Source organism: Acanthochromis polyacanthus, chromosome 15, assembly GCF_021347895.1.
Source record: "Acanthochromis polyacanthus isolate Apoly-LR-REF ecotype Palm Island chromosome 15, KAUST_Apoly_ChrSc, whole genome shotgun sequence".
Lineage (NCBI taxonomy): Eukaryota > Metazoa > Chordata > Actinopteri > Pomacentridae > Acanthochromis > Acanthochromis polyacanthus.
The window spans coordinates 21,796,306-21,822,105 of NC_067127.1; the positions used below are offsets into that span (position 1 = coordinate 21,796,306).

At 39.4% G+C, this 25,800-nt stretch overlaps 1 protein-coding gene across 2 annotated transcripts in view; it reads left to right on the forward strand.

Moving 5' to 3' along the window:
* Nucleotides 1-25,800, forward strand: part of ttc27 (tetratricopeptide repeat domain 27) — a 101,288-nt gene that overhangs the window by 48,367 nt on the left and 27,121 nt on the right. For both annotated transcript variants that reach the window (XM_022199140.2, XM_022199141.2), the window contains exons 10-12: nucleotides 11,461-11,574; nucleotides 16,396-16,491; nucleotides 21,551-21,673. In XM_022199140.2, coding sequence (XP_022054832.2) covers nucleotides 11,461-11,574; nucleotides 16,396-16,491; nucleotides 21,551-21,673 — 333 coding nt within the window. The remainder of the gene's footprint in view (nucleotides 1-11,460; nucleotides 11,575-16,395; nucleotides 16,492-21,550; nucleotides 21,674-25,800) is intronic.

A 25,800-nucleotide genomic window follows, 5' to 3' on the forward strand; every position in this document is an offset into this window, starting at 1 on the left:
GAACCGTAAATCAGCGTTGACAACCCCAAATACCACCTCAGTGTTTTTATTAAGGCAACTAGAATTTCCCAACAAGTTTAAAACTGCTTGTCAGGTACTTTTTCAGTGGGAGTGAAGCCATAGATTTCAGGAAGCATTCGCCAGTTATCAGTGGGTATTGTTTCTACCAGTCTTTATTTCACAGAGAAATTAATGGGAACCTTAAACTATGACATAAGAGTCTGTTTGCACTCAGAATTGGTGCTTAATCAAAATTTCTCTAGCAAAGCAATAAGGAACTCTTGGAGCATTATACTCCTGTTTTATACTATATATGTAACACACCGCAGATGTCTGCTGGTGTTCTACTGGGATGCTTATTTCTGTTGCACAGCGCCCTCTCTTCTGGTTTTGCTGCTGTAACGTGCATGCCAAGCACGGAATCCAATTACTCGATTAATCGCCAGCATAATCGATAGAATACTCGATTACTAAAATAATCCATAGCCCTAATAAATATAAAGTTGGAGCATACTAAAACCTGTTGGCATTAGGCTTTGAATTTTAGTGGATGTTAAAATGGCTTTGGATATGTATGGAAGCTACGTCTAAGCTTCAGACCTCTGAGTGGGCGTTTGTCATTGCATCAGTTAATTGGCAGTGAGATCAGGTGTTACAAGGTGATGCACAGTAAACCTCTGTGTTGTGCTGCTTTTTTATGTCTGTTTTGTAATATCATGAGATAAGGTTAATGGCTATTGCATAATTATAATAGATAAATGAAATGAATAAAAATTAACTGCATTTTTTTCACAAATAAAATAATGCATATAGTGGAAGATGGACAACCCTTTCTGCTCTGATGACACTACACAGCCTTGTTTATTCTTTCTGTGAAGCAGCTAATGGAAATGAGCCTAATTTACATTTTTAAAGGCAAAAATTGTGACATATCCAACATTTATCCTGTGTAATGCATCATAGTGGATGACAACCAATACCTGGTCTTGTACGGTAACATTTCTCTCATCTTATACAACTTCCGTGATGTTTCTCTTGACACTGACCTGTAGGAGCACAGAACCACGCGCAATCAAAGAAACAATGATGCTGTTATTGTTTCCCTTCCTGTCTGGTGTAACTGTGAAACAGAGGAAAGGTTTACAGAATTATGGCAACAGCGCCTCTGCTTTTTTTGATGCATCTTCTAAAGAACACCATGACAGCTGACAAAAGATGAAAGCTGGTGAAAATAGCAGCAACTCGGTGTCTTCTGTCAGTAGCATGAAGCGCTCAAATCATTCATCTCGATATCCCCTTCAGGCGTTTGATGCTTGACACACAAATAAGCATGTTATAACTGATTGGACTAGACTGATGAGCTAATTGAGGTATGAACTGAAGCAGAATGTCCCTCCCTGTATGTTTGAGGTCATTGTCATGTAGAAAATGAATTTGGACCTCTTTGGTTGAAGGATGACAGCTGTGAACTGCTTTCAAGTCCATATGGCAGTGTACATAGTGCCTTACCTTGATACCTGAAAAACCTGACAGTTTGAAATGTCTGTGGGTACTGAGTTTGTATATCATCAGACACTATACGATTAAAACTTCCCAGCATGCTCAGCGCTGTGTTTATTATGCAAAAGAGCAGGTCTAGTCAAGTCTCTTTGCTGTATACTTGCTGTTTATATCTATGCAACAGTGTGCTCAAAATGACTTATGTCAGTTATCAGTATAGTAGTGACATTTTAATGATACAAAAGCTAATGCAACTTGGTTTTATTCTGTTGGATGAGTGTCAACACCAAATATGTACATATGTAATGAAATTATCGTAAAATGAATTTAAATTTAGTAGGAGATAAACCTTTGTGCCCTGTGAGTTTTCCTTTGGAGTTGAATGTATGAAGGAACTACATCCATGTGCATTAGCCTCTTTATCTGCTTTTAAAAAGCAGTGTTATTGCAGCAGCTGTTAATGGAAATTAAAGGGGATCAGCGTGCCATCCAGTGTGTGAATTGTTCCTCTCAGTCACAGGTGAGAGTGAGGACACCTCATTGCGATGAGAGGAGCTCCTAATCCCCACTCTCATTATCCCATATACTACACGAGAGAGCAAGGTTGGGCACGGTCTGTCACAGGTGTTCTTTCCCGTCAGTGTAACTTTGAAACCCTAGCCAAAAATCGCTGAGCGTTGTAAGACGAGCCAGACTCTTTTTCTCAAAAGCTACGAGCTTGTTTTGAGACACTCCCTGCTCTGGAGACGTCATTGAGCAGTAACTGGATAGCTTACTTGGCCGATCCAGCACCTGGAGTCTGAAAGCATTGTGAGGGTTAGGTCCATTCAGGTTGATGAGAACACTTGGCAGAAGAAATTTAACAAGGCAGGAAATTAAAAGAAAAAAACATTTGTTCTCATGAGGCTAACCCGCCGGCTGGTACTACCTTGTGCCAAAACTTTGTCTTGCCTATAAAAATGAAAAAAGTCTGTCTTGAAAACACAAATGTAAGCTTCCTGTTAGCTTCCTGTGCTACAGGCAGATTGAATGTTTTCTTTTTAATAAATGAACATGTATCTTTCTTATTTATAGTATTTATCATTATTTGGATGGTGAAGTATATTTCCTTATTGCTCTGCCAAGGAGGCAGAGCCTCATCAGAGCTATGTTACCATCAGCGTTGGCTTGTCTGTTCGACTGTCTGTTAGCAACATTACTCAAAAACAGATCGGATTTGGATGAAATTTTCAGGGAGGTTCCAGAAATGACACAAGGACCAAGTGATTAGATTTTGACAGTGATGCAACTTATAGTCTGGATCGATGGATTTGTTAAAGATTTCTGTATCAATGCGAGATAGTGTCATGCTATCACTGTAACTGTAAGTGAACACTACGTCAGCTGCCTGCTGACAATCATGATTGCCATCCTACTACAAATCCACCACTGCAGACTTATCGGGACTTATCTGTCGGAAATTATACAAGGAACATTTGATTAAATTGTGGGGGTGTTTCTGAATTCCGTCAATTTCCGCTGCCCACTACATATTTATGTCACTCAGTTCGGTATCTGTACATAATGTGCACATGCATAACACATGCCTGTGCTCTTCCCAAGGTCATTTTGTTTATGGGTGCATCCATATTAAATGGTCACATTCTGTGGTGCTGCTATTTCTGCCACGAATTTTTTCAGGATTTCATCCGTCTGAAATGATACAGTGACTGAGCAGCCTTGGCAGAGTACTACGCTCTCTTGTTTCGATACCGTCATCCTTTTAAAGGGATGTCACTCAGATGCATCAGTGGGACATACAACACTTAAATATGTTTTCTCTTGCTTGTTCCTGTCAGAATATTTGCTGCAGCATCTTGGATCAATTGGAGTTTTTTCAGAGTTATTATTACATCCTGATAAGATAGATAAGGAATTGCAACAGTCCAGCCTGGAAGTTACAAATGCACGGGCTAGTTTTTCAGCATCACTCTGAGACAGGGTGTTCTTGAGGTGAAAAAGGCCGACCTAGAGGCTTGTTTTATGTGTGAATTAAATGACACATTCTAGGTCAAAAAAACCTTCACAGTATTGCTAGAGACCAAAATAATGCACATCCAGAATGACTATATGTCTGGATACTATGTTTCTAAGATGTTTACAGCCAAATTCCAAAGCTTTTGTATTTATAGTGGTTGTTGTTGTATGAATACCATTCTTATTATTATTTTCACTCTCTTCAGCTTTTATTTTCTTATGATTGTTGTGACATTTAACCATCCTTGCCCATCTGTTTCAAGCCGTTTCTTGTTTACTTCGTTCTTGAGCAGTGACGCCTACATTGAGAATAGGGAAACTTCAAATTAATAACTTTTAATATGAGCCTCCTTTTAAGATGCATTGCATCCATCCATCCGTTATCTATATACAGCTTGATCCTCATTAGGGTCCCAGCACACTTAGGGCGAAGGCAGTGGACACCCTGGACAGGTCGCCAGTCTATCACATGGCTATACATAGAGACAAACAATCACATTCAGAATCATCAATTAACCTGAGCATGCTATTGGACTGTGGAAGGAAGGTGGAGAAAACCCACGCATGCGCAGGGAGAACATGCAAACTTCGTGCAGAAAGATCCCAGGCCTAGACTGGGACGTGAATCGAGGATCTGCTAGCTGCAAGGAGACGGTGCTAACCACCAAGCAGCCCGAAATGAAATCCAGTATTTCAGAATTTGAGTGGCCCCACTTGCGCTGCCTCACCTTGTTGTTTGACCTGGTTATTTTTGATATAGTATGGAGAGCATCCAGTTGTTGTCTTCCTCTAAGGCCTTCACAAATTTGTTCAGCTGTGACTAAGCAGTGTCTGTTTGGTTAACTTGAAATGACACTCTACTAGCTCTAGGGAAATATAAACTTTTCATTTGTTTTGTATGTTCATGCATTTTTTGTGGCCTTTTTAAAGCTCTCACCACTGCATTTCCATCTCAGGAGTAACTAGAAGAAGTGTCTGCATTCAATCAGTCAAAACAGTTATTCAGAGCAAGATTTATCCTGACAGTGATGTTAGCCCAACTCTACCTGAATAGACCCTTGCCAGCCATGAGTACAAAGCTTAAAATGGATGAAATCAATAAATCTTGTGCCCCATGAGCACTATGTTACTTACCCTTTATTGAGTCTCATGTTTAACTGTATTTAATGCCCTGTTTTCTTCAGATGAGGTAAAACAGAGATAACTTGCCCTGCTGTGGAAAAGGAGCTTATTTTCAGAATTCACTGGGGATGATAATTTTTTCGTTGTTCTTTCCTTTTTTGTATTAGCTGAGTTTGTAGAACGGGCAGCATGGCGGGATCAGCAGACAGGACGTGCGCTGAAAGTTAACCACAGGAGACGGCTTTCCTTTCAGGGTGTTCAGCTCTAATGTGTTAACGAAACAACAACATGAAGCTATATAAAATGAACACGTTACACACACATTATCACATCAGTTTGCAAGTACGGTTGAAGTTCTAATAGGCTGTTTCTCATCTCACAGAAAGTATATTGGGTTTGAGTGGCTAATTTTACCTTTCAGGACTGTTTAATCAGTGTTTAGCCATGTTGGTGTCATGGCATTAGGGATGGAAATGTCAGTCATTTTACTACTTTGGTTCAGACTGAAATATCAGCTATCTGATGTATTGATGTATTTTGCACAGACATTAACTATACCCAGAGCATGTATCCTAAAGGCTGATGACCCCCTGGATTTTCCTCCAGCGCCATGATGAGTATGAGGTTTTATAATTATATAGGATAGTAATGGCAGAAATGTGGCATTTACAATTACCACCAGAGGTTTCAACAGTACTCTCACTGAATGTCAATGTTATGATTGTCAACAAGTTTGACAGTCTGCTTCAATCTTTCATTGCTCTTTACACTTCCTGTCTTTTTATTCCCTGCTGGGTGAGGCTGCAGAACAGGACAGTCCGTATGTCCTGACTGGGTTTGTTTAGGGGTCACCAGTAGTTGACTGGTTTCTAAACCAGCATTTCTCGTCTGGTAGTGGCACACTGAGCTGCTTCTGATCATTAATGGATTTTCTGTTATGAAGCCCTTGAGAAAAACAATGCAAAGAAATCTAGAAATTGTGTGTGTGTACAGTCTACAGTTCCCTGGTGTGTGCAGCATTTTACTTTTTAACTTACCTAGGTAGGAGGCTTTACATTTTTCAAAATGCTCTTAATGTGAAACACATCAGTTTCTTCATTTCAAATATTTTCTCCTGAGAAGTTTCAAAGATGACCAGCATGAAAAACTAACACTGATCATTCTTGAACAAAATCAGTTTTCTCCTACAGGAAAGCAAATGCAGTTGCAACGCTGCTTGCTGCAGTTTTATTTTTTTTCTTCTGCGAGAGAAACTATTTAGTACATCTCACACCTGACTGCTCCCACTCTGCTTGCTAAACACAAATCATGTAGTGAAAGTGGAAGAGGGTGAGTGGAAATGATACTGAGTCATGCTGCTGGTGCTCCTCTCATGCTACAAACTTACACTGGAAGTACTACGGAAGCATACTGATGACAAAAGTGCTACTTAGTCTGAAAGTAAACATTTCAAAGTGAAGTTGTGGATATTTTTGTGACTGTGTGCTTGGTCTGATTTCTCTACATTTTTAGGACATTTCTGAGCACCGTCGATCACAAGTAGGCGCTTACCAAACATTTTAAATTACCAAGAGGGAGCACCGCATACCCTCGTCCAGCTATTAGTCATCACAGGAAAGAGTGGATATGTTGCTCCTCCTAGCAATTGACGACCACATGACATCTGTTTCTGACTTCATATGAGTGACATACTCGATGCCTATACATCAGCACTGACAAACAAATCTTAGATGATACTCCAAGTTATCACATGAGTGTAAAGAGTACTGTGGTTCACAACAACACAACGAATATTCAAATAATATGACTTGGAAATAGATAATGATTGTGATAATCCCATAGGAATAACATACCAACTTACATTTGCCTTTGAATGGTATACACAATAGTGAACAAAGGTTTTCACACACTTGTAAAGGCCATTTGTGTCATGGCAGTCTTTAGATTCCTCCTCTAACTCTGAATTTTGTGGAATCATTGAAACATGTCTTTTTCAGAAAAAACAGTCATGCGTTTTGTTTTTTTCCCCTAGATTTATTATAGGTCTTCTTGAAAAATCTGTTGGGTAAAAAATACACATGCTAATATCTGTTTAAATGCCCTTTGGCCATTTTCATCTCAACTGTGCCCTTTTGGTCGACATCTACAAGCTTCTGGTTGTGTTTTTGACCACTTTTTAAACAAATTGTTAGACCACCCCTACCAAATATGCTGTTGGCTCTTCATGTGGTGCTAAAGCAGCTCTGTATGAATTCAACAGACCTCTGAAAGTCTACATTGTGTCTAACAACAAGATATTAGTAGCAGATCCTTTGAGTCCTGTTGATTGTGAGTTGGATTAGAATCGTTCCTCATATCTCTCAAAATCCAGTTGCAAGTTCATCATTTGTCTCCCTTCAGACCCCTGTTGGTAGGTACTCACCACAGCTGGCCAGGTGCACTCCACAACCCTAGTTATTTCCAAGTTACTCTGACCCAGCCATCTGATCATAATAATTTGATCTGTCAAGTTGCTCAGGTCCTTACAGATGCTCATTTCTGCTGCATCTGACACATCGACTGCGAGAACCAACTGCTTCCTTGTTGCCTACTACATTTTTTTTGACATGCACTGTCATCACAAGAGAACTTGTGTTTTTATTTGTTAGTGGCCACAATGTTTGGCTCATCTGTGTGTAAAGCTTTCGGATCTGCCAAAACCCTTCGGTAAAAATAGTACGTTTTTGGGTACGTATTGCTGGTAAGCTCACCTCAGAACAACTGCTACATTGCTTTGTAAACATGAAGCTATACCTCATTTTGATTGTTACTCCTACTGAATATCCTAGATTCTAGTCAGCACATTAGTCTGACATATTTTTGTAATTAGCAGTGTTTTAGCTTATAGTGCTATATCCTCCTGAGACCCGGCCAGTTCATTTATGGCCTCTGTACTGGACATATTTTTGTTTTTGTTTTTACCAGAGCTTTTGACTCATTTGAGCTACCCTACTAATGAGTCTCAATAGAGGAGATCCTGGCCTTTACAATGATACCTCATGTGGTTGGATGGGATGTGAGGAACTTTGTTTTCATGCTGTGACAAACTGGAAACTGCAGCAAAACGCAGCGCTCCTGATTGTCGAGTTTGATTAATGTCCATGCTCAGTTTAATTTAGATTCTTAGTTTCATTAGAAAATGGATTGACATTCTTGTCTTGTCAGCCTATTTTGAAGTATCGCTGTTTTGAGGGTTTTTTCCCCCCATTTTTTCCGGTTTTTATCATTCTGTTGTCTACTACAGTGGACATGCTATAAAATGTAAAATAAAAATCTTTTTATAAAATTCAAAATTGTGAGTTGTTTTAGCTCTAAAAATTCAGGAAATCACACAAAAAAAATTTCATTTAAAGATACTTTTCCCGCTCAGTTCTCAGGAGGTTCAAGCAAGAATTTATGTTCATCGCATTCTTAGAAGTTGGACTGTGTTATCATTCATCCAGCCATCTGTGAACTCAGTTTGAACAATAAGCTGGCAGCATATGCTGCACTGGCACTGCAGTGGATGAAGACTGCTGCAGCCAGCGGCTTGCTCTGTGAGCAGGCATCTTCCCAGCCTACATGTAGATCCAGGAATCTGCAGGCTGGTTAGATGGTTGTCACATGTCTGGCTGTCTTCGTCGATACCTGGCTTGTGCCATCTTCCTGAAGGACCACCTGGAGGTAGTTCTGATGTGTCAGTTATTACCTGACAGCAGCAGACACCGATTTCAGTTTAACAAGGCATTGATCGTATCATTGTTAAAGATATGTATGAAAATAAATCAGGTTGTATCATCTTTGCAGGGAAAAGTAGACTGCTGTAGATACTCTCCACATCTCAGTACAGAAAGAAACTAGAGAGAGTTTTTCCAGAGTGTGGAGGGGTTGGGTAGCAGAGACCGAGGGATTGATGAAGCACATCAATACACCACCAGCTGCTGATCAAGCAAAGAGGATTTAGGGATCTGACTTGTGTCCACTTCCCACTTTAGGATCATCATACCCATATCCCCGTCAGCTCTGCAAACATGTATCTTCACAGGTCTTATCTGTCTGGTTGTCTGTCTGATCCCTCTCTGCAGCATAGTCGACTCATAAATCAGGGCTCAGCAGAATAAACATGTCCATTTTGAAAGAGAAATATTGATTTTAAAAAGCCAGGTCAGAGAGACGGTATACTTGGCTATGAAACTCTTTTTATTCCACTGCAGTTGTTTCAGCTTCATACCACCAATATTTGGTCAGTCCAGCCCACTGGTGATTTCTTTGTGTATGATGCATTATTTAGAGATTTGAGTGAGTTTTATTGTGTGATGAAAAGTACATGATTTCACAACAGTTTTAGTGGAATCGTGTTGGTCTCAAATCAGTATGGATGTTGTTTTCATCTGTGAGTAGAGTTGCACATTTTAAATACTCATAAAGTTAAAGTCAGTGAAATGATTCATTGAAAATCTTAATTTTGCTATACATAATAATATACAAAGACGTGCAGTACCTGTGATGAGTAGGATAAAACACTTGTACGGCTTAGCTGTGTGGAATTGAATAACAAACAGCTAAGAGAGTCTAAGGAAGTCTCCCACAGCTCAGTTATAGGTTAGGTTTTTTTCTGTTTTTGAAAAAACAATGGAACGGGCATGTCTACAGCTAAAGTGTATATTTATGCAGATGACACAATGGTTTACTCAGCATTATCTTCTCTGAGTTCAGCAGCCAATTGGCTCCATACCTTTCGACTGCTGCATGTCTAATTGCATCATCTAAAGTTGGTCCTGAATGCTAAGAAAATCAGATTCACAAACTTTTCCAGAACTTGCTCCCAGATCATACAGTGCATAATGCAGCATTCATTCATTGGATGAGGACTAAATCAACAAGTATCTTCCTAATAGTACTTGGGTATCTAGTTGGATAATTGGCTCTTTTTTTAGAGTACACATTGAGCTCCTGGTGAAAAAATAAATACATTTAGGCTGGGTTTTTCATATTGCAATAGGGCTTCCCTGACTTTAGCAGTTAGGAAGGTTGCTCTTGTATACAAGCATTGTTATCGAACACCTTTCCTAAATTATGCTATCAATATAGAGTACTTTTACTGCTCTGATAACTTGAAACTTTTCATGATTGTCATTGTTCAAAGCACTCTTTGTAATACAGCAGAACATGGTGTAATATGAGGGGAATTTTATCTCTGCGTACTATAACACCAACATCCAAAACTTCCTCTAGCTTCTCATTGCATTTGAAAAGCGATCATTGCTCATTAGTTTTGACAGCTGAATGACAAATGCTTAGCGTGCGTTATCATTTGATTTTAATTTCTCAGTGATTGATGCTGGTAGAGGAATAACTGTGTAATTAGTACAATTTACTGTTGTGGTAATGACTCCAGCAAGACTTGCTAAGCATCCACAGACATCATTAGTGTTTCTTCATTTCACCTACAAGCATGCATCACTTTGTGTATTCCCATCGTCATCAATACACTCTCTGCAGAAAGTCATTGTTGTGTAACTCATTCTGATTAAAGCTGAGCCAAGACCCAAGTTCAGATAAGAAGCTACAGTCATCGTCCCTGATGTCTACCTGCCAGTAAATCTGCTGGATATCCTTCCCCCTGTTCCCTTTAATCAGCTCATCTAAAGCTAAACCACTAAGCTGTGCCAGCTATTATGCAGCAGATTATCACCACAGCACACAGATAAAGACTTTCAGGCTGTAATAGGTTTTAATAATTAGGTGTTCTCACTGAAGCTTGCTGGTTGATTTCTCACTACAGCGCACAGCAGACAGCTGGGCCCTGTGTTACTCTGGCTGCAGAGAAGATGGGAAGAAGGAAGGTTAGGTCTAAGGTTTTATTCCACCAAGTTGTGTGCAATTGGGATTTCTACTGGATCTTGCTACATCTTTTCTGTTATATTGATGAACAGACAACAGATTCATTTAGAGGAATAGCTGTGGAAGTTCTGTTTTTTTGTTTTTCTACCAAGAGTAAACGACCAGGATGCTGTCTCAGATTTAAGAGACCTGACTGGTCAACACTTGTTGAGGGTGCAGTTTTTTGCGAACATGTTAATGCCTGAGGCTATACAGGTGTAGAATCTGAGGCTACACACTGATATTGATGGTGCTCATGCAGAATTCATCACAGCATGCATATTAAAAGTCTTTATGATGAACATAAGTGTAGCATTATGGAATACGAAAGAAAAGTAACATCTCTCATGATGGTCAAAAGCCCAACTTTGATGGGATTAACATTAAAGTCCTATGGTAGAACGGTTTTGTCGGTACAGTACATAAAAATTAAACATATAACTATAAAGCTGCTTCTAAATCCCTACATTCGATCCAGTTCAGGTTTTATTCAGTGTCTGCTGTGATAGTTGTCCGTCTGTCCATGGGTACATTAGAAATAAGAACTACTAGTTGATAATTCAGCCATTAACTTGGCACCAGTTTGACGAAATGACAACAAATATGGGTTAAACTGATGCTCAAAAGAGACTCACATATACTCTGGAGTGGATTTCAATCACCGACCAGAACATAAAATAAGATTACTCACCTCTGCCTAGAGAGGTAATTCCCATCTGAATGGGACTTTTGATGACAGCTTTGAATATAGGCTGAATAATTATGCAGTAGCTTTTAAAATATTGATTCATTTACCTTCAATTGCAGATCATTTTTGTTTTTCTTTTTTTCAGACTAGAGAGGTTTTAATTACTTCTGTCAGTTGTTGCAAGGTCAAACCTTCCTGCATGCTCATTTTGTCCCTCTCGTGTCCTTCTGCAGTGTATTCTGTCTCAGCCCAAGTTCTGGGCTGTAGAGGTCACAGCTCTTTGCCTCCGGACCAGACTGGAAAAAGCAAAAACCCGGTGTGTGGAGAGAGCCATGATGCAAACTCAGGTAAAGAGATACTCGGCAAAACTTTGTCTCTACTCAAGGAAAACTTGAAATACACATAGTGCACATAGAGCTTTGACCTCCAAGAGCATGCCTTGAAAAGAAAGTATTTTCCAAATGAATGCAGGTTACTGAACTGTGTTGTTTCAAATACCTACAAATAAAACCAGTGTGTTGGAATCAGATCTGGAGTTGTCTTGCTCCACAGCATCCCAAATAGCTACTATGTAATAAATCAATATAACAATGCTATCTCAAGACCATGGAGGTAAACAAGGACATGAACAACCTCAGAATTTTAACCTGTTTCACTGTGTTTTCCCACAAATGCATTTTTAAAACACATATTTTAAAAAATATAACTAAATGTAGATAAATGGTGTGAAAATGTATAAACCTCTGAATTGTAAATGTAAAAAAGAAGAGGGATACTGATTGTAAAACTAAACATAGAAAACTAATTCTTCCATCCCTACCTAAGGTTCACAGGCTCATACTATGTAATGCCTGTCCATGTGAACTGCATGCGCCTGTCTAGAAGACCCACTGGAATGCAAGAACTCTGTTACCAGCTATCAGAAATTTACAATGTCTCTGAATCTAAATTACAAATCTGAGGCTAGCATGAATGTTTTCTCCTGCTTTGCTATGTAATTGTGGAAGTAAAGTTTGACAGTATTGGCTATGATAATAACAGGAAATTTGAGACATGTTTTATGAAACATGATACACTTATTGAGCACTTTATTAGGAACACCTGTGTATCCATTCACTTATCCAGTGAGTCTGTCATGTGGCAGCTGTGCAGCATAACAGACTGCAAACACCGGTCAGGAGCTTCAATTAACGTTCAGAATGAAGAAAAACTGTGATCCCAGTGACTTTGACTGTGGTAAGTTTGTTTGTGTCAGACAGGCTGGTTTGAGTGCTTCTGAACCTGCTGATCTCCTGGATTTTCACCACAAGAGTTTACTCAGAATGATGAAAAACAACAACCACTGAGTGTGGACAGAAAAACCTTGTAGATGAGAGAAGTCAGAGGAGAGTTGGCAGAGTAGTTGGAGCTGCAGAGATTAGAGTAACTCAGATAGTCACTCTTAAGCTGAACACAAAAACAGCTCGGAAAGAACAAGTCCAAACTTTAGGTGGATTGACCACAAGAGCAGAAAAACACTTTAAGTTCCACTCCTTTCAGCCAAGAGCAATAGAAGTGCATCTCATATAATTAGAATATGATGGAAAAGTTCAATATTTTTCATCAGACATTGCTCAAGGGTGAAAAGTGCTCTAACCCATTTTCTGTAGTTTTGAGAACAATGGGTTCACAGTTTTGTTTTCCAGAATGGTCAGACATTGGAAGTGCCACTGCAACACTGTATTTGGGTTGTTGGTTAGACCACTTGGCCACTAAAATCTAGACCATAAATATTACAGAAATTATATAAAAATCAATTCAGATGTTTTGTGGGTTAGTCCCCTCTGCTTCTAACCCCTCATATATTCTAGACTCAGTACATATAAATTGAAACATTTCATGACTTATTTGTTTGGTAAGGGCGTACAGCTCATGAATTCCCTCCAAACTCAATTTTAAATATTCACTGTCCAGCCAAAAAACAAAAAAGTCACACACGCTAAGATTTCCTTTTGCTTTGAGAACAGCACATATTTGCTGTGGCATCGTTTCGATAAGCTTTTCAATGTCACGGCATTTATTTCTGTCCAGAGATGCATTAACCTTTCACCAAGATCTTATATTGATGATAGGAGAGTTGGATTGCTACACAAAGTCTTCTCCAGGACATCCCAAAGATTCTCAATGGAGCTGAGGTCTGGACTCTGTGGAGGCCAATCCATGTGTAAAAATGATGCCTCATGCTCCCTGAACCACTCATTCTCAATGTGAGCCTCATGAATCCTGGTTTCGTCCTCTTGGAATATGTCCATGCCATCAGGGAAGAAAAACTCCATTGATGTAAAGACCTGTTCATTCAGTTTATTCAGGTAGTCAGCTGACCTCATTCTTTGGGAACACAATGTTGCTCAATCTGACCAACCCCAGATCATAACTTTAACCCCCACAGGCTTGTAGGCACTAAGCATGATGAGTGCATCACTTCATCTGCCTCTTTTCTTACCCTGATGCCCCCATCACTCTGGAACAGGGTAAATCTGGACTCATCAGACCTCATGACCGACTGTGTTTCTTCCTTGAAGATGATAGTTCACCGCCATCCTTCCAGGTTTTAATAATGCGTTAGACGGTTCTTAACACGATTTTAGTAGTTTCAGAAATCTCCTTAGTTGTTTTCTTTGCTTGATGCAGGCCAATAATTTGACCCTTCTGAGACAGATTAACATCCTTTCCATGACCACAGGATATGTCTTCTAGCATGGATATTTAAGAAATGAGAAGCTACTCATTGCATCAACTAGAGTTAAATAAGTTGTTGCAGCTGGAACGTATTCATCACTGCAGTAATTATTCAATGGAAGGCTCTTATCTATTTGCTTAGTTAAATCCAAGTGGTGACTTTTCTTTTTTTTGGCTAAGCTGTATATTAAAATATTTCAAAAAGTAAACAAAGATCAATTAGAAAACATAATAATACAGAAATATCCACACTCTGAAAAGTAATTTCTGTCAATACTTAGCCAGGACTGCCTTTGCTCAAATCGCTGCAACAATGTGACATGAAGAGTTTAAACACCTTCTGTATCGTATCAGAGTATGCAGACTGATATGGAGTGTTGCTAAAACACTGACCCAACTGATCTGCACATTTTGAACTGTTTCCTAGAGTCATGCTCTTCTATTACACTAAATTAATACACATTTCTTGCTGTTGTTACCATAGCAATTAGTTTAAATCAATCCCAGAATACTGCTAGTCACTGCTTTTTCATTTTGCATGTGCTCTTAGATGTAAATCAGATTCCACGGGCGATCTTATCTGCACATCTGTGAATGTTTAGCCTCCAATTCACAAAACAAGAAAACTGGTGGGACCATTAACAAAGTTAAAAGAGCTGTAGAGCTCAACTCAGCTCACAGTGCCTGTGAGTTATTGACTATCCTTGTTCTTTCTTTCAAAACAACCCTGAGCACAAACAAAACCATTAATCCCACACAGCTCCAAATGTTATTTTGGATGTTGATCAATAACATCCCTGAAACAGTGAATGTAGACAGCATTATGGGATTATGAAAAAGCCAATGAAGAAGTTATAAGACTCAAACAGCTGGGTCGAAGACTACAGTCACTCTGCTTGTGCTGAGAGAAATCTAACATAAATTGTTTTTGCTTGTTTTCCTCCAACCTGTACCAGCTGGAGGCTGGGTAGTGGAGAGTAACATTGTAAGCAGTAAATTTAATTTTCTTAGATGTACTTTATGCACTTGGAGCACTTTCTTTGAAAGGTTTCAGGCTTATTGAACAAATGAAACACACTCCTTCACTCTTTTTTGATTCTTTCTGTTTCACTGTCTATTCTGGTATTCTGTACAGTGAAATCCATCATCAGTCAAGACAATACTGTGTTGATTGACTGATCTCGATTTTTGATACACACCGATCAGGCATAACATGATGACCACCTGCCGAATAGTCTGTTGGACCCCTGTATGCTTCTAAAACTCCTCTGGCCCAGTGGGCATGGACACAGGACCTCTGGGGATGTCCTGTGGAGCCAGGATCAGGTGTATCCTGGCACATCCCACAGATGCTCAAAAAGATTTGATCTGGGGAGTGCGGAACCTGGGTGAACCTTAGCTTTGTCGTGTTTTCCGTGTGTCGGGGTGCATTGTCCTGCTGAGCTTGGCAACTGGCATCAAGGACTGCTGTTGCCTTGAGGGGGTTGTTTGACCTGCAATGTTTAGGTGGGTGGTACATGTCAAACTCCACATGAATGTCAGGACTCAAGCTTTCCCAGCAGAATATTTCATTAAAACAAGATGATATTCACTTCACCTGCCATTGTGGCTGCTCGGTGTATGAATCCATTATCTATGTTTTTCTGCTGTGAAGCAGTGATTTCATAGCCACGAAAATGACTTTTGTGGATCAACAGGCTTTCAGCTTTCCCTCTTTCACAGTCCAAGCCCTTGTATATTAGCACATTTGAAAGTGCCACATTGGGTTTGTATTGTACATATGATACAGAGTCCAACACTGTGTGTATTTGTCAGGATTCCACACTGTGCACAGCCTGCCCTGACTGTGGCAGCTATCACTTTTATCAGGGTAAGAGGAACCTCAGGAGACATGTTGTGCTGGGGTGTCGGGAGGCTCTTTCCCCTTAATCTTTACAGCTGATCCTTCTTATCGCTGTGGAAAGGTTGCAAAGCTGCTGTAAGAATGTTGGCAGAACTATCTATTTGTTCCTCCTGGGATTTTATTTTTTGCAGGATTATCCCATTTGTGTAAAAAAAAAAAAAAAAACACTTCTCTGTAGAAGGGGACAGGAGCAGCTGTGGGCTGAAAGAATTGTGTTCACTGCTCTTTCATGTTCAAGACCATCTTTGTCTCCATGAATGTTCCCTGTCATCAGCCATTTAGTACCTAATGACCCCTGTAACCTTGTCAATACTCAGAGACTGACTGCACCATATGAAAGACGGGTGCCCTGCTAGTTGTAAGGACACTGGTACTGCATCTTCTGTAATTGCACCTTCAGTCGATAAAAGTGAGTCATTTTTTTGGGGTCATGAGGTGACAAACTCCGCAGTTACAGTAGGATGAAATACAGTACTATTCTGTAGCACTTAGTAAATTTTGTGCACTTGTCAAAAAATAATCAACCCAGCTGCTTTTCTTTTTCCAGGCGATAGTGGACTACTTTGAAGACAAGAGCTGTCCGGCGACCGAGCGCCTCAAAGTCTTCTACTGCTGCCAGGCCCCACCCAGATGGGCTGTCCAGGTATCAGACATTTGCTTCAACTTCACATCCCAAATTTAAAGGTTTTTTGTTTGAACAGTCTAAAAGATCACTCAGTTCTCTTTCAAATTGTATTTGCTGGATGTGGCTTAATGAGTTTTTCAACAAGGAGATGCTCTGAAAAGAGTGCAAATAGTATACGTAGTATAACGCTTAGTGTTGACCATGTTCACCATCTCAGTCCAGAATTTTAGCATGCATTAGCTAAATTAGTATTAAATATACAGATATACACCTTCACCTGATGGTAATGCCATTTTTTGACAGAAAGAAAATATTGGACAAGTTCTAATCATGAACTTCTGATGTAACAAAATGAGAAGTCAAATAGTCACCAAAGTTACTACAATGAATTCAATGGGAATACATCTGAGGGTAACACATTTGGTTACAATCTATCCATTAGTATTTATTTGGAGAATCAGCACCACTACCTGTTTATTAACAAACCAATTCCTAATATTTGTTTCAGAGAAACTTGATACTTGCTTGAAACAAACATCCATCCATCCTCTATACACCACTTAATCCTCATTAGGGTCATGGAGGGGCTGGAGTGTATCTCAGCTGACTTAGGGTGAAGGCAGGGGACACCGTGGACAGGTCACCAGTCTATGACGGGACTACATATAGAGACAATCAATCACTCTCACATTTCACACCTATGGACAATTTAGAATTGCTAGTCAACATCAGCATGTTTCAGTCAGAGTACCCGGGAGAACATGCAAACTACGTGCAGAAAGATCCCAGACCAGGACCAAGGATCTTCTAGCTGCAAGGCGACGTTGCTAACCATCGAGCCGCTGTGCAGCCCAACTTATCCACAGTTTCTTAAAATGCGGTTAAACGTTTCACACCGTTTTATGAAAGCCCAACTTCTAGATTTCACCCTCATGGTAGCACTAGAAGAACAATCAGAGGATGATGAAAATGAGTTGCTTTCAACTTCTGGAGACCACAAATGTCTCAGCCAAGTTTGTAGCAACAACTAATTTTGGATGAAATGCCTTGAGTAGAATTGCACCTCTTAGAGCCTTGATAGTCTGAAGAAACTTCAATGCAGAATGTTTGTCATCAAAACAGTCGAGTTTACTCTGTGGGAACATTTGAATGTCAGTAAGACATTAATTAAACTGACATTTGTCGAGTCGTGCTGCTAGTGAAGCTAATAATAATTTTAAAATGGTCATAGAGAGGCCATCACTGAGAACCTGTTTTAAAATAAGACTGTGCATGCCAAAACTAAAGCAAACCAACCCTATAATGTGTTTAATTACAGTCTCTGCATCAGCTGCTTTTCTGTCCATCCAACACTGATCCAAACTGTTATATCCCCACAATTCCCTAACTTAATATTCACATTTTTTTAAATGTGTCTAACAGAATGGTGCACTGTGATTACTATTGAATGTGTTGGTTTCATTAATGCTTCTGAAACATTTACATTCTGGACATTTTGGATGTTAAAGTCTTACACCCACTCCCGGTAAGTCATATGAACAGCTACATTATCAGTATGACAGTTTGAGTTTGACTGTAGTATTTCAGTATTATGGGTAAAATGAACATTGCAGAATTGAGGTTAGTGACTGATTGACTCCTTTTTTGCACGTATTCGTTTCTCCTCTCTGCAGGTGTCTAGAAATGACAGCTCTTTGGCAGGTCATAGCCAGCGCATTAGCATAGCTCTCGAGATCTCACAGGTTTTGTGGTTATTGAGAAACTTATAGAATGAAGCGCACTGTGTGATAATATTATTTCATACTGCCATTAGAGCTCTGCCACTGTTTTTCTGCATTACTAATGGAGGTGCAGAACCTCAGCTGCTCTCTCCTAGTACATCTCCTGACCCTCTCTGAAACAAACTTGATTTTCCCCTTGTTATCATCTGCATTCTTGCATAATGGACCGGCAGCATATAAAGCAGGCATTCGCTGTTCCTGCACAGCATATATACTGTTATGACTTGTTCCACATAGCTTGGTGTGCGAGTATGAGTCAAGCCAAGTCCAGTGATTCCTATAGGAGCTCTATGATCTCCTCTGCATTTTTTTAGCAGTCCAGAATCTGTCTTGAGTACATTGAAAGTTTGCAGTAATGCTTCATGTGCATATTCCACAGAACAGGAAGGTAAAAACTGATAAAATGGGCATGGTGAATATTCTCTCTATACATAAAGAAATGCATTTCCTTTTGCCGAACGCCAGGGGGTGCAGTCTGTATATTCTGCAGAATTACTGACATTAGGCAAAGGCGTGTGGAAACGAGTCATTATACTCCTAGTTATTACTGCACTGTAGGTGGTAAACTAGTTGGCCAGAATGCTAATGTTAGCTTGCTGCTGAGTTCCTGTTTTATACTGTGGCTTTTGAAATTTTGGCTTTTCAAATCAGTGAAAAAAGTCACACCCTTAAAATTTTTAATACACATGAGTGTTTCACAAACAATGTGTAATGTGGAGAAATCCAAATCTTGACAGACCTGCTGTGACTAGATTCTATGATTTGATTGGACCAACACTGCTGGATCATTGTCTGACTTGTTTCCAGTTCGAACATTTCTGCCTTTACTATAATCCCAAGATATGGTTTTCGTTCAGGAGTGGAACATGAGATATAGAAAGACCTCACCATGGCTGTAGGAAACTTCTCTATTGACACTCTATGACACATTTGCTGAAGCACAAAGTACCAGAAGATCTATGAAGGCAAACACTACAGACTATAACACCACCGATCGGGAACAGAGTAAAATGGAGAGAGCAGTAAGTATAATAAGCAGTAACAGAAAGATTTAGATGTGTCCAAGAGATTGAAGGAGGAGGGGTGTTGCAGAGATCAGTTGGGGAGGAGACATCACCCAGGCAACGTGTAATAACTGATAACGGCAATAAAGCTGGAATTGAAGAGTGTGTATTGCCGCCTGGAGGCTCAAAAGTGGGTTTGGGGCGAAGCATTGCAGCAGGCACTGCAACGCATTTTGTCCTCACAGGAGAACCAAGCCCTGCATGTAGCAAAGCTCTGAAGGCCTTTTTATGGCTGACGCTGGTTTTCCGTGTTGTATTTTGTTTTCTTGAATGACTATTTCATTTTCATGTCTTCGGGGTGAGCATATTTTTACGCTTTGTGTGTTGTTGGTTTTGCACATTTTTCAATAACAACACATCACATATGGTGTATTTGACATTACTGCTGAGCATTTACTGAAACGGGCCACACCTTTTACAACTGATTTCATACCTTTCAAGCAGCCACTGATTTCCCTTCGTTTCGCAGTGGTTAAAAACATCAACCTGTACTGATTTCAAACAAATCTTACTGTAGATACATAAGAATCACCATAAGAGTCTTTATTGTTTTGAACATATGTCTGTTTGTCTGTTTGTAACATTACTCACAAACCGACTAACGGATTTGGGTGAAATTTTCAGTGAAGGTCTGAAACAACACAAGGACCACCTGGTTAGATTTTGGCAGTGATGCGGCTTATAGTCTGGATCCACAAATTTGTTCAAGATTTCTGCATCATTGCGAGATAGTGGCATGATGTCACTGTAACTATGATTACGAGTGAACACTGCCGACTGACGATCACGATTGCGATCCTGCTACAAATCCAATGCTGCAGACCTACAGCGACTTATCCTTCAGAAACAATACAAGGAATGAGCACCCTTAATGGAGTACTGCACTCTTTGAGTGCTTTTCTTGTTTTAATGACCAGCAGCAGGTGTTTGCATAACACCTGGGGAGTGAGGTTACTCCCTAAAATTGGAATTTATTGTGGCCCCAGGAAATCCAGTATTTTTGAGGCTCTGTACCAGGAGTGTCAAACATGCGGTCCGTGGACCAAAACTGTCCCGCCAGGGCATCCAATCTGGCCCACTTTACAAAGTGTAGAAATTGCGCAGTAGAAACTGTAAAACTGTAAATTTAAAACAATTTCTAGACCTTTACAAGTTGTTTTGATCCTAAAGTAAAAGACTGTTGTTCATTGTTTTTTTGTTGTTTTGTGTCTACTTTTTGTCATTTGCGTCTATTTTGTCTTGTTTTTGTTTTTTGTCTTTTTTGTCTTGCTTTTGTCATTTGTCTCATCTTTTTGTCACTTTGTTTCTGATTTTTGTCATTTTGTGTTCCCTTTTGTCTCGCTTGTGTTTTTTCTCCCTTTGTGATTTTGTTTTGCTTTATTCGTTGTTTTATCACTTTTGCGTTTTGCGATTTTTTTTTTTTGTGTCTTGCTTCTGTCGTTTATCCATTTTTTTGTAGTTCTGTTTCTCGCTTTTGTCTTTTTTTGTCTTATTTTTGGAATATTTTGTCTTTTTTTGTTGTTTTTTGTCTTTAAAATGCTATATTGTTCAGTTCCAGATATTTGTGACTAAATGTTTTGTGCCTTTGTAGACACTCTGTGGTTTGTAAGTTGTAATTTGTAAATGATAAACTGAAGCATAATGTTGTTGAAAATTTAACTTATTTTTCTTAAGAATTTTCAGGTCGTTCATAATTATTTGTAAAAAGATAGTGGATTCAGTTTGAACATTTTCAGAATGTGCTTTTTTGCACTAAAACGATGGGAATATTTGGAGTTGTGGTTATTTATAGGTTTTTATTCTCTGATTTTACTGGTCCGGCCCACTTGAGATCAAATTGGGATGTATTTGGCCCCTGAACTAAAATGAGTTTGACACCCCTGATCTATGCTGTAGTAAGCATCCATTGTGAAGCGCTTTGAGTGCCTAGAAAAGCGCTATACAAATCTAATCCATTATTATTATTATAAGCACGGTCTCAGGTCATATTTATGTGTTCATTCTAATGGTGACAGCAATGATTTTGATTTTTTTTTTAACACCCTGCTATTAATAACCTCCCCAGCAGCCTTACTACTCCTTGTATTTAGTAGTAGTTGCTAAATGCTAACATGCTCGCGAATGTCGTGCCTGCTCCACCACCATGCTAGCATTTTCACTGTGAGCATGTTAGCTTGCTGACAGCCTCAGTATAGTTGTAACCTCTTCAACTTGTTCTGTCGTCCTCCACAGAAACAGCTGGCCAGCCTGCTAACAGACCTCGGCTGCACCAGTTCTGCTCTGCTCATGTATGAGAAGCTGGAGCTCTGGGAGGATGCGGTTATCTGCTACGAAAGGCTCGGCCAACATGGAAAGGTACACACACTCAGAAAGACAAACAGATTCAGCAAAGTGTAGCATGTTCCTCTACTGATGAATGCTTAAAACCACTGAAGATACTATTCTCTCAGTAAGTCAAGTTGTATTTTAATGAATTAATTTATTTATCATGCTTCTATTTTTTGATTATTATTTTTATTTTTTTTACTGTCAACTGACACACTCAGACTGTTTATTCCACAAACTGATGTCTTAATCTTTGACAGCATTCATAAGCTGCACTATTCGCAACAGGTTTCCATCCACAGCTTTGTGTCTTTTTAATTGATCTTCAATAGTTTCTGTCCAAATGTGGTGCATGGAAGGATTATGCAGTGCAATGTCCATTTACACACGTGGACAAAATTGTTGGTACCCCTCAGTTAAAGAAGGAAAAACCCACAATTATCACTGAAATCACTTGAAACTCACAAAAGTAACAATAAATAAAAATTTATTGAAAATTAAATAATCAAAATCAGCCATCACTTTTGAATTGTTGATTAACATAATTATTTAAAAAAACAAACTCATGAAATAGGACTGGACAAAAATGATGGTACCCATAACTTAATATTTTGTTGCACAACCTTTTGAGGCAATCACTGCAATTAAACGATTTCTGTATTTGTCAATGAGCGTTCTGCAGCTGTCAACAGGTATTTTGGCCCACTCCTCATGAGCAAACAGCTCCAGTTGTCTCAGGTTTGATGGCTGTCTTCTCCAAATGGCATGTTTCAGCTCCTTCCACATATGTTCAATGGGATTCAGATCTGGGCTCATAGAAGGCCACTTTAGAATAGTCCAACGCTTTTCTCTCAGCCATTCTTGGGTGTTTTTGGCTGTGTGTTTTGGATCGTTGTCCTGTTGGAAGACCCATGACCTGCGACTGAGACCAAGCTTTCTGACACTAGGCAGCACATTTCTCTCCAGAATGCCTTGATAGTCTTCAGATTTCATCGTACCTTGCACACTTTCAAGACACCCTGTGCCAGATGCAGCAAAGCAGCCCCAAAACATTACTGAGCCTCCTCCATGTTTCACCGTAGGGACAGTGTTCTTTTCTTCGTATGCTTGGTTTTTGAGTCTATGAACATAGAGTTGATGTGCCTTACCAAAAAGCTCCAGTTTGGTCTCATCTGTCCAAAGGACATTCTCCCAGAAGCTTTGTGGCTTGTCAACATGCATTTTTGCAAATTCCAGTCTGGCTTTTTTATGAGTTTTTTTCAGCAGTGGTGTCCTCCTTGGTCGTCTCCCATGAAGTCCACTTTGGCTCAAACAACGACGAATGGTGCGATCTGACACTGATGTACCTTGGCCTTGGAGTTCACCTTTAATTTCTTTGGAGGTTGCTCTGGGCTCTTTGGATACAATTCGAACGATCCGTCTCTTCAATTTGTCATCAATTTTCCTCTTGCGGCCACGTCCAGGGAGGTTGGCTACTGTCCCGTGGGTCTTGAACTTCTGAATAATATGAGCCACTGTTGTCACAGGAACTTCAAGCTGTTTAGAGATGGTCTTATAGCCTTTACCTTTAAGATGTTTGTCTGTAATTTTTTTTCGGATGTCCTGGGACAATTCTCTCCTTCGCTTTCTGTTGTCCATGTTCAGTGTGGTACACACCTTTTCACCAAACAGCAGGGTGACTACTTGTCTCCCTTTAAATAGGCAGACTGACTGATTATGAGTTTGGAAACACCTGTGATGTCAATTAAATGACACACCTGAGTTAATCATGTCACTCTGGTCAAATAGTTTTCAATCTTTTATAGAGGTACCATCATTTTTGTCCAGGCCTGTTTCATTAGTTTGTTTTTTTAAATAATTATGTTAATCAACAATTCAAAAGTAATGGCTGTTTTTGATGATTTAATTTTCAATAAATTTTTATTTATTGTTACTTTTGTGAGTTTCAAGTGATTTCAGTGATAATTGTGGGTTTTTCCTTCTTTAACTGAGGGGTACCAACAATTTTGTCCACGTGTGTATATCTACTGCTGCAGCAGAAAGAGGTGATATGATTCAGTCAAACTTAAAATAGTCAAGATGATTGTTGAAAACAAGACAACAGTGTGTCATTTATCTGGGCAGAAACCTCAGGGTGACCTCCACAGCTCAAACAAGCTTATTTAAAGTAACATCTTAAGCCTAATCTCAAAAGTACAGATGTTGGCTGCCCCCTGTGTATTAATGTAATATTATAGCACACTGATACTGAGTCAGTCAATACTGAAGTTGAATGTTTTATGTATGTTGTTGTGGATTTGTTTATCCTGTTTCCATCGCTCTTAAACACATTTGGCTCTCATAGATGTAACATCTTTTTCACCTTAGCCAAACTTATGTACTATTTTGCCATTTTTTGAGATGTTTTTATTTTTTATTTTTTTTTAACATTTTTGCTCTCACGTTTTTGGCACTAATTGAAAATGTCCATAAAAATGCAGCCAGTAAAGCTAATGATTTGCAGATATCCAGGACAAATGACTTCAGATTAGTTTTTTGTTTCTGAGATCCCTTTAAAATGAGTAAACCTGAATCAGAATTTTCACCACACAGTATATACTTTATGAACAATGTGTGTTTAGTTCCTGTTTTTGAAAATCTGCACAGCGCTGAACAAATGTATTTGACGACCACCACCCAGTGTAAGGTGTATGCCATCGCTGCCCTAAATGAACAGTATTGCCAAAATATTTTTTTTTTGTTTCTGTAATGGTTATTCCTTTAGTATGTGCAAGCTCTTTAATCAAAATGATCTCTTTAATGCTAAAATAGAATTATTGTTGTCTTCCATAAATTTTCAAATTAACTGTTTTACAAAAAAGCATAAAAAATGGTAAAGCAAATTATTATTTTTTGAGTAAGATGCCAAATTACAGTTATTTGCTTACATTCCTGAACCAAAAGCATAATATTTTAGTGGTTATATATTTTCTTGATTAATTTCTAACTTCTCAGAGAACTCCAGTGTGCTGGCTCAAATTCGGATGTAAAAACATGAATTCAGTTTGAAATTCCTCACTCCTGTTCACAATGGTGAAAGTGTAGGGAACTCACTGAGAAAGACAAGAGTCTGAATTAAAGCACTTGATGATGCTGGATGGTCTTTGAGACAAATAGGGCAAGACTTTAAGTGTTCTCACAGTGTGGTCAAGTATTACAGAGACTAGTACTTAGAAAATGCACCAAGGAAGAGGCTGAAAATAAAAGCCAACTAAAGCCCCTCAAGATCTAGATTCTCGAGACAGAAAGAAGACCACAGCTGATCTTCAGGCAGAGATCAATGCTTATAGATCAAAATCTGAGGAATTCTTCAGAATGACCATAAGCATGACTGGAGGAACGAGGCTTAAAGGGAAGAAAAGCTGCTCAGAAGCCATTAGTGATGCCTGCAAATATCCAAGAATGCCTAAAAATTGCCAGGGAGCACAAACACTGGACTCTAGATGACTGCAAGAAGGTACTCTTGACAAACCAGTCCAAGTTTGAACTCATCGGTCAACATCATCATGTTTATATCTGCAGAAGAGCTGAAGGACGTTTTGATGCTAGATGCACTGCACTCACAGTGAAACGCGGTGGAGACTCCGTTATGGTACGGGATTCCACTCAAAGGATGTCTGTGACGCAGAGATTGACCCTTTAAAAGTATGATGCTCATTCAGCGCAAACTCTAAACACAGTCAAGTAGTCAGCTTACAATCAGTGCATTACATATCTATTGGATTCCATACTCTATAAGTCAGTGTAAAAACATGAATATTAGGTGCAGATGTGCAGACATGACGTGTTTGCTTAGGCTGATCACTGACCTGTCTGGCTGTCTGCTCAGAGCCCTCAGCAGGACTCCTACAGGCTGCCGGGCCTGTGTTATTCACTTACAGCCTGCTTTGTGTCTCCAATTTGATTACCCAGGTTTTTTTGGCTAATAATAAAAGTCTCATGCTCCCCTCTAGTCTTCAACCATGTGCTGAGGTAGTCCTAGCCAATAGTCCATGTTATGTACTCACTGGGGTCCAAAATAACAAGGCAATCCATTTGTCTGGAATGGTTTGGTCTCTGTCCAAAGCTGCTTCTTTTTCCTCAAGCAGACCCACTACTCTTCTCTTGCTTTCCTCTGT